The sequence below is a fragment of the Octopus bimaculoides genome, chromosome 2 (genome assembly GCF_001194135.2).
Source record: "Octopus bimaculoides isolate UCB-OBI-ISO-001 chromosome 2, ASM119413v2, whole genome shotgun sequence".
NCBI classification, from domain to species: Eukaryota; Metazoa; Mollusca; class Cephalopoda; order Octopoda; family Octopodidae; genus Octopus; species Octopus bimaculoides.
In genome coordinates, this window is record NC_068982.1 from 27166043 (window position 1) to 27176262 (window position 10220).

Consider the following 10220-nt stretch of genomic DNA (forward strand, 5'->3'; position numbering starts at 1 on the left):
AACTTCAAATGTCATTAACATCAGCCACTTTTGAAAAACCTACAAACCACAGACCATCATCAAATATAACAATTAAAGCCATCTTACAGAAGAAAAAACAAAGAAGACCCTCCTTTCTCTTTCTTTCTTCTTCCTTTCTCTCTTTCTCTTTTCTCTTTTCTGTCCCTCTTTCTATCTTCCTCTCTTTATTTCTCTCCTCAATTCTTTCATCTTTTCTATTTATACATACATATAGATAACAAAAAAAAAAAACATCCTATTCCAGATTTATATAAAAAGCAACGAAATTTTTTGTAAAACTTATATCTGAGGAGTTTCGATGAATGAGATGAAAAGTACTAATAAACAATTACCCAAAATTCGGACTATTTCGTTTTTTCTTCATACATAAAATTTATACAACACTTCAAACAATCTACATATATATATACATACATTTAAAAATACACTTCAAAAGAAAATTTGAGGAATTATACGTTTATGTAGTCGCATAGTGCATCCTTAGTTTTGGCATATAACCGGTCAGAACGTTACCATTAGTTTCACGTCTACTATTAAACCTGGCAATATTCACGACTCATCAGACAGGAAGCACATGGCCTCTGATAAAGCACGTTCACTGGCTTATTGTTCGTTGGGCATTTGATTAGTGAGAGAGACGGAATACAATAATAAGGCTTGCACAACCATACAATATCCTTTCCGGGAGATGCAAACTATGGCTCTGAGGAATCGTTGTCCATTTTGTGAACAAGCGCATTGATAGGATTTCTGAAAGACTATCAAGATGCTTGCATGCTACTAAATGTACTTTCACACAATACAGTGGGCGTGAATTAGAGGAATCTTTGACTAAATTAATAACCACACTTTACCTAAATCTATGGCTGAATAACCACAACCTCTCCATTCTTATAAACACAATGCCACACTGGTTACTAACATCACTGGGATACTCCTTTGCCATTGTATACCGCTTAAAGTGAGAAAAATACCAACTTGAGTCTCTCAATATATATCCCTCATCGTCGGATGAAAACGCAAAATTATATGCCCATCTACACTGGTGATCCTTACCCAGGCATTGATGCTTTCTACAGGCTATCGCTTGTTTATTAGACATTTAAAAAAATAGAAATCTACATCGTCAGTATTTATGTCCATATTCATGACTGTACAACTGCTATAAATATACCAACCAAACCCAGTGAACCGCGTAACAAAAATCTGTGACTCCTCACCAACTAGAGTCGTATCACTAGCCAGTAGTAGGCACTGACTTTATTAATATCTACTCAATTCTGTGTGCGAGTGTATGTGTGCCAAACAACACGTTTATATGTGCTTGTATGTGCGTGTGCATTTGTACGAGCGAGTGCATTTGTACGAGCGAGTGCACGTGCGCCAGACCACGTATGTGTGGGCGTTTGTACTTCCATAGCTACTAACGGTTATATCTAATACTCGTTTTCGTTGTATTGTGTATTTGTTTCATTTTGGTATCTGATATTTGTTTTGGATCTTCTATTAGAATGAAGTTGTGTATCTTAATTTGCCACTTCTATATATATGAAGGTGGAGGCGCGTGGCTTAGTGATTAGGGTGTCGGCATCATGATCGTAAGATTGTGGTTTCGATTCCTGGACCGGGCGACGCGTTGTGTTCTTGAGCAAAACACTTCATTTCACGTTGCTCCAGTCCACTCAACTGGCAAAAATGAGTAACGTTGCGATCGACTGGCGTCCCGTCCAGCTAGAGAACACATACGCCATTGAAACCGGGAAACCGGGCCCATGGGTGCATTTATTTGTGGAGGCATATTAATATTAATATTGAGGCATATTAATATTGATAATAATGATGAATGACCTCATTTATCATCATAAGAAAACGGTCAAGATGAGGTGAAGAAATCTACCTAACTTTATCATTTAGTGTACCAACTTTAGATACACAACTATATTCAGTACCAGAAATGCTACAATGGTTTCAAGTTCATTCTGTTGCTGTAGTATATATTCAATTCTTATTACTTGGGAATACAAATTACATAGTAGGACCAAAATTCAAATCACCTTCGAGAGTAAACGAAGCCAGAGACAATAATATAACATCATAATCAAAATGGAGAGATTATGGTAGCTTGCGACTCACTAAAAGTAACAAGAGAACAATACAATTGATTCGTGCAGCGTTCGAAAGATTTAACCCAAAGGCCTTAGAAAAATGGAATTTTTAACCTTCTAGAATTAGTTTTTTAAGCCAGCTTTTTAGTGAAATTTTGTAATTTGACAAAAAACGTTTCAAAAACAAAGTTTTTATTAAAGATCATTCGTAATTTGATTTCACTCACCGTTCTATATTCACGTGACTTTTATTTTAAACTTTATTCTCTTGTTCTTTAGTTTCTTTGCTTGTTTCGTGCGTTCATCTTTTGATTTCGCAATCATAGCTTTCGCCTCCTTCACATATTGGTGGAGTTTATAAGCGTTGTGCTCCTCTAACATTACAGCATCGAACGGTTTTACTGTGATTCGATCACTTCCTGCAATAGTTACACCACCTTTTACTAATGACTGGAAGTCTTCATTGTTACTTACACAAACAACCCATCTATTTTTCGTATGAGAGTTACCAACAGCCACTGATACGGGGTCGAATCGAAGGCTGAGTAGCATAACCTCGGGGTACTGAGATTCTAATTCACGTTTAATATCTTCATGAGTTATCTGAAGGTCAGAGTCACAAGCAAAACAAATGGTCAACGGCTGAGACTCTGGAAGCGTCTTACGCATACAGATTGTCGGAGGTTTCGTCTTTTTACTACGCAGCTTCGACTTTATATCAGCTACAAGTTTTTCTACTTTCTCTTGTTCGATACCATTCTCATCGTACCACATTAGTTGTTTTTTAATTTCTTCTTCACTTACAGAAAGTCCGGTTGCAATTTTCACTTGCAAGCATCTAAAAAATAAAAAGAGGAATACCAATATAAACGCAATATGGAGGTATTCAGCATTCATTAATTTAACATGGCACTTAACTTTCACGAAGTTATCCAAGATGAAGTTACTTTAATAATTTGTATATTTATGAAACCGGGTAACATGAGTTTGCGTATTTACTACGCCAAGATTTTTTACTCCCAACGTAGGGGACGTAGGCAGAAACCCTTCATGATATTTATTTTGTTTGTGCCGTTCTGATGTTTATGCTTTTTCATGGTAAGTAGCATATTAAGTGAAGAGAGTTGATGTCAACTTACTTGACTTAAGATAGAATCAAAAATTACAAGTTTAGGAATCCTTTAATAAAAGCTTTTAAAAGATCAGTTAATTTTTAAACACTACCAGTTGATACCTGCCTTCCATTAAAATATAACCTACTTACACCTTGCTTTTAAAACCACAATTAAAGAAGTATCAAGAAATGAAGCATACTCTCTTCGTTATTGTGTATATATCTTCAGATATATACTGATTTCTTTCTTCGATATCAAACGTCAGATATATTTGAAAAAAAAAATTGGAATGCCGTGACATTAACTTCAATCTCAAAAGGTAAATAGCGACGGGGGTGAGGCCAAAATTTGGGAATGATAAATTAGTCACGGTATCTTGTGTGATTCATCATAATTTTGGTGTTTATTTGACTAAACATGAAAGCCTTATGTTTCGAGAAATACGTATTAAGACGCTGAGTAATATGCGACTCATATAAGAACATTAGTTATTGTGTAATGAAGAAAATGTAAGACTGGAATGAACAAACCTTGCACCAACTTTGTTTCCATTTAAAGAATAAGTCTTTTCGGAAATTATATTATTTTCAGCATCATCTCTACATGAAATCGGAATTATTGATTCGTTGGAGGTAAAATCTTTCGCTATCGTCTGTTTTTCATCTTTATTATCGGAACTCCAAGTTCCGTAAGGTCGAAAACCAAGACTACGCAAGCGCTGGATTAAACTATTAGTATTTTCTTCATAAGAAGAGAGAGAATCAATTGAAGACTGTTGATAATTGTCTGTATTTAGAGACATCACTGTCATATTATTGTGCAGAGCATTCAGTGACTGTAATGGCTTGTGAAATTGTTGAGATTTGCGAATTTCAAGAACAGGTTTTACTACTTCTACGGGATTTTGATCACTTGTCAAGTTCATTTGACTTTGATTGTAAGAACGTTGTGCATAGAATGAATTCTCAGTAAAGGATCGCGGCAGACGGGAAAAATATCGACCAGCGGTGAAATAATGGAGTTGAGCTGTCTTTGGCATCAAATAAATTAGATTTTTATCATCTGTCCTGGAGCAACAAAGTTTTGGATCAAATATGTTTCTGCCTGAAAAAGAATATTCAAGTTTTTCATCAATAATTCTTTAATATGAGATCAAAACTAAACAATACAGCTCTTTATATAGTTGTATAATCTTAAATTATCAAAATCCATCAAAAACATAAAGTTTACTCTGTAATCAAACACAAGACTAATTGTTTAAACGAAGCGAAGAGTTAAAAAAATCAATTCTAGTATATTATTGGTACGTGTGTTATCAATACTGAAAGGATGAAAGGAAAAGTTGATCTTGCAATATATAGAATCAGAACACAGAGGGACAGATTTAAATAATCTTTTCTACTCCAGGCACAAGGCCAGAAATTTTGGGGTAAGAGGCCAGTCGATTAGATCGACCCAGTACGCAACTGGTACTTAATTTATCGACCCCGAAAGGCTGAAAGGCAAAGTCGACCTCGGAACAGATTTAAATAATGTAAAATATTTAATCCAATGCTGGACCGTTTCTGCCAACTTACTGCAGTTCTTCAGATATGTACTGATTTCTTTCTTCGATATCAAAAGTCAGATATATTTGAAAAAAAATTGGACTGCCGTAATATTAACTTCAATCTCAAAAGGTAAATAGCGACGGAGGTGAGGCCAAAATTTGGGAATGATAAATTAGTCACGGTATCTTGTGTGATTCATCATAATGTTGGTGTTTATTTGACTAAACATGAAAGCCTTATGTTTCGAGAAATACGTATTAAGACACTATGTAATATGCGACTCATATAAGAGCATTAGTTGTGCATGGTCGTAGATATGGATGTATGGCTAAGGTGCTTGGTTTGCGACCACATTGTCCAGGATTCAATTCCACTGCACAGCATCCCAAACAAGTGTCTTTTACCATAAACTCAAGATAGCCAGTGCCTTGTGGGTGGAATTTGGTAGATGGAAACTGTGCGGAAACTTGATATCGTGTGTGTATGTCTCTTATCCAAAGTGTATTGGTGAAAGATGTAAAAGAGGCGAGAAAACACGAAAACCCATGTTTTCCTATAAAAAAGTATTTATTCTGTCCGAGCTGTACAGACTATTCTTTTTCACCATCGCCGTAAGAAATATAATGAATCAGTGAGTGACCAGCTGAGAACCTGTAACAGTGACATTACTATTGTTCATTAATACTAAACGGTGGGAATGAGTTGCATGAATGTGTGTGCCGAACAGGCAAAGAGCGAGAAAAATGTCTCTTTTTCTGAAAGGTAATCTTTACACTCATTTTCACTTTAAATAAGTACAAAAACAATAGTAATTGTTAGTGTCTCGCACAATAAAATTCGCAATCTCATAATCAAAAAGTGCTGTTAAATATTCACTTTCTTTTGATGATGGCCGTGTTCTTATAAAATTTTTGAAACTTCAATTGGTGATGTCTTCTGTTTAAGGGTTAAAAACCATTCTAGAAGGATAAGAGGTAAAGTTGATTCAGCAGGATTTGGTCTCAGAATATAAAGAGACGTGACTAATTACCACATGATATTTTGCTCGCCACTCCACCGCAAAGAACCCACACCTCTAATTCTACGTTATAATTCTATATAAGATCTTTAGTCTTATTTAATTTAGCAAGTGTATAACTTGTAGAAAGAAAATATAGATCCTGCATGTACAACGCTAAATATACTTTTTTTTATAGAGTTAACCTAATTTGTAAACATCGATATGTGGTTGAAAAATAGCAAGGAACAGCTGTTGGTAATCGAACATATACATTTTTTGTTTGCTGCGCAAACGTCGTCATTTATACATTATACAGTTGCACCTTTCTTCTCTCAAGCCGAAATACGAATGGTTCTGTGCCATATTAAACTGTCAATTAAACACATTAATCACGTCTTGTTTGTTTTCTCAGGAATTCGCCACGAATGTAGTTATGCAGTGATAAACTTCTTTCACGTTTGTCTGACATTACAATGTTTCCCAAAGTGATCCGATGTATAAACGGACGTTAACTACGAAGATGAATGAGTTATATACAAACGGCTGAGACTCCAAGTATTTTATTCCTCTATTCGTTTCAATTTCATGACTGCAGAAAGGTTCATACGAAGAGCTTCTGCAAAGTTTCCACCTGCCAAATTCCACTCAAGCACATCAGTCAAGAATATATTTTTAGCTATACTCTAAAATACTTAGGTAACTTGTAACCCATAGAGAGAACATATGAGTCTAGCAAGTGCGACGCTAATTATATAGTCTGATATAGAATTAATGTTATTTCAAGTTCTTTTCTGTATCAAACTGATGCTTGTGTGTAAATCAGTAGATGAACTACAGATTCTATTTCGGCTCAAATTGTTTTCACAGTTAGAATATGTTCTATACAACCTTGAAATTTTTCAAAAGTGAACAAGAATGCTGGATTGTTATCGAGCAACTTCTTTTAGCAAATTGTTTTTTATTGTCTACATATATTAAGAAGTTTTCACTTACCTAATGAAAGATCAATAGAAATTTGGTTCCCAAAAATGCTAATGAAAAGTCCATTGTAGATGACAAAAACACGCCTTTGCAGAACATAAATATTAGCTCTTTCAACTTTACCTTTAGATATCTCCAACTTACCTGACAAAGAGCTTGTGTTACTGATTCGCAATGATGCTTTTGTCGGGTCATGTTTCTGAATAGCAGTCGAGGGCTCACGCTGATACAAGAACTCTAAAGAAGAATATAAAGAAGTTTTGGAGGGTTGCGTATTATCAGCCGAGCAAGTAGAGTTGCATTTGGTGCGACCAAAATATTCTGATTTGGAGGGTGATAACCGATGATGGCAATATAGAGAACTCTCTGCAGAAGAATTCAGTGGCTGGTTTGTGTGGTTAGAATTTCTCCTTACAGACGACTGGAACTGATTGATCTCGGGTATATGTTGATTTAAAGGATTCGGACTGTCTACATTGAGTAGAATTAATGCTTGGCTTGAGGTGGGCATCTGTTGAGACATAATGTAAGAAAACAAAATGGGCAATCAGATACTTTCAAATTTTGGCACAAGGTCAGTAATTTCAGGGGTGGGGGTAAGTCGATTACATCGGCCCCAGTGCTCAGCTGGTACTTATTTTATCGACCTCAAAATGGTAAAAGGCAAAGTCGACCTCGATGTGAGAAAATTATATTACCACAGATACGGTGTTGTAGTTTAATGTATTTGACAACAGTGAAAGAAACTGGTTATAACTAAATAACTTGATAAAAAAATGAATTTCAGTACCTTGTCATATGTATGGTAAACAGTGAAAATCGGAACAATGACAAGCATATTATTTATTCTTAATACATTACGGCAGATTCAAACACGAATATGCTACTCGAAACAAAACAGCGATTAGCATTTTTGCATTCGAATCTGTCAGAACATATAAATATGGAAGTCATCGTTTTGATAGTCGCTGTTCACCGTGAATATGACGATTTATTATTGGTTAGCAGATAACAGCACGGATCAACAAATAACTTGTTTGCCACTAAAGAAGAGCAATATATATAAGTCATCGAAAAATATTTTAATGTGTAAGAATAGCATAATAGATTATATTTATTTTAATGTTGGTTTAGGTATTGATGTTTAACTGGCAGTCAAATTGACTGAAATTGATGTGTGTGTATATGTGTATGTATAGATAGATAGATTGATTGATTGATAGACCGACTGACAGATGCATAGAATTTGTGTGCCTTTGGTCGGCCTGGGGTTCTAGTAGAAGATACTTGCCAAAAATGCCACGCTGTAGAACTGTACTAGAAACCACGTGGTTGTGAAACAAACTTCTTACATCACAGCCAACAAACATGTCTGCGTCTATGTATGAATACTTTTGCCAAGAAAACTTATGAAACAATATACTGTATAAAGAAAATAGTTCCTGTGCTTAGGGATTCTAAACTACTACAACTACTACTACGACTACTACTACTACTACTACTACTACTACTACTACTACTACTAGTAGTAGTAGTAGTCGTAGTAGTAGTAGTAGTAGTAGTAGTAGTAGTAGTAGTAGTAGTTGTTGTTGTTGTTTAGCTTGAATGGGTTAAAGTATTATCAAAGTACAATTATCTATTTTAAAGTGACCACGTGACTGATCATACTAACAGACGTTGTTGATCATTGCTGGCCTCAATGTGCTTTGCATTGTTTTAGCCTTCGAATGGTGCCACCCTGGTGGCTAGGTGAGCAGGCCAGCATTCCCTTCCGATAAAAAGGGGGACTGGAGCAACGTGAAATGAAGTGTTTTGTTCAAGAGCACAACGCGGCGCCCGGTCTGTGAATCGAACCCACAGTCTAGCGATCATGAGTGCAACACCCTAACCTCTAGGGCATGCGCCTTCACGCTATTTTAAAATATACTTATCAAACCACACAAATGGGATAAGGAAATTGTTGTTGGCACTCTGTCGCTTACGACGTCGAGGGTTCCAGTTGATCCGATCAACAGAACAGCCTGCTCGTGAAATTAACGTGCAAGTGGCTGAGTACTCCGCAGACACGTGTACTCTTAACGTAGTTCTCGGGGGAGATTCAGCGTGACACAGAGTGTGACAAGGCTGGCCCTTTGAAATACAGGTACAACAGAAATAGGAAGAAAGAGTGAGAGAAAGTTGTGGTGAAAAAGTACAGCAGGGTTCGTCACCATCCCCTGCCGGCGCCTTGTGGAACTTTAGGTGTTTTTCGCTCAATAAACACTCACAACGCCCGGTCTGGGAATCGAAACCGCGAGTCCGCTGCCCTAACCACTGGGCCATTGCGCCTCCACGGGATAAGGAAATATAACGTTAATAACAGACATGTTAAACAAAGAGTGGTGACGATGGTAAAAAAAGTGGGTAAGGAAAATTTTTAGCTATACAAGGTGAAAAGAAAGAATTTCTAGATGTATTGTGTTAGTGCCTCTTATAATATAGAAACATTTCTCATGGCACCAACAAACAAAATGGAAAAGGTGGTACCCCAGAGGACAGCGAGGGAGATGAAGGAAGTTGTTGTAATTTAGTGACAATGTAAAGGCGGCGGATTGGCAGAACCGTTTGCACACCGGACAAAATGCGTAGTGGAATTTCTTCCGGGTTTTTACGTTCTGAGTTGAAATGTCTCTCAGGTCAGCTATGCCATTCATCCTTTCGGGATCGATAAAATAAGTACCAGCTGAGCACTGGGGTTGATGTAGTCGACTAGCCTCCTCCCGCAACTTCTCAGGCCTTGTGCCTATAGTAGGAAAAAAAAATTTGTTGCGAGGTCAAGGACATTTGAGTGGAGCGAATTATTTTTTTTATCGTGAAATATGAATAATGATTCCTTTTATAAGTAACTTGTGGCCTACGTGCAATTTTGCAGAAAATTGTAGCAACATTTCTATCTGCAAATACAACATATGTCCTTTTAATTCCTCAAAACATTTGTCGTCGTTTCAAAGCAAACATCACGCTTCCTTTAAGATATTGTATTCAATACACAGACTATTTTATAAAAACCATTTCAGTTCATTTTTATTGCTGTTTGTGAATGAAATTGTTATTTGTTTGCTTTTCACTTATGTTTCAACGTTTTGTATGAGTGAATAGTCGACAAACAGGCTTATCTCCAAATGACTATTCAGTTAGTATAAAAACTACCTTGATACACGAAGTGTTCATATACATACATACATACATACATACATACATACATACATACATACATACATACATAGTCCATATGTGTGTGTATATAATGTTTGTTTTTATAAGTTTTCAAATGCCCTTCAACTTAGGCAAGTATTTCCAACTATAGACCGGCACTAACTAATGATTTATGAGTTAAAAATAGTAATAATAATAATAATAATAATAATAATAATAATAATAATAATAATAATAATAATAATAATAATAA

The 10220-nt window shown here is 36.0% G+C and overlaps 1 protein-coding gene across 2 annotated transcripts in view; it reads right to left on the reverse strand.

Moving 5' to 3' along the window:
* Positions 1-10220, reverse strand: part of LOC106868268 (uncharacterized) — a 47525-nt gene that overhangs the window by 5008 nt on the left and 32297 nt on the right. The window contains exons 2-4 of one of the 2 annotated variants that reach the window (XM_052975925.1): positions 6917-7283; positions 3772-4345; positions 2354-2964 (exon numbers count right to left, since the gene is read on the reverse strand). In XM_052975925.1, coding sequence (XP_052831885.1) covers positions 2364-2964; positions 3772-4345; positions 6917-7283 — 1542 coding nt within the window. In that variant the 3' untranslated portion in view covers positions 2354-2363. Of the gene's footprint in view, positions 1-2353; positions 2965-3771; positions 4346-6784; positions 7284-10220 lie in introns of both variants that reach the window. The other variant, XM_052975923.1, reaches the window with a different exon arrangement.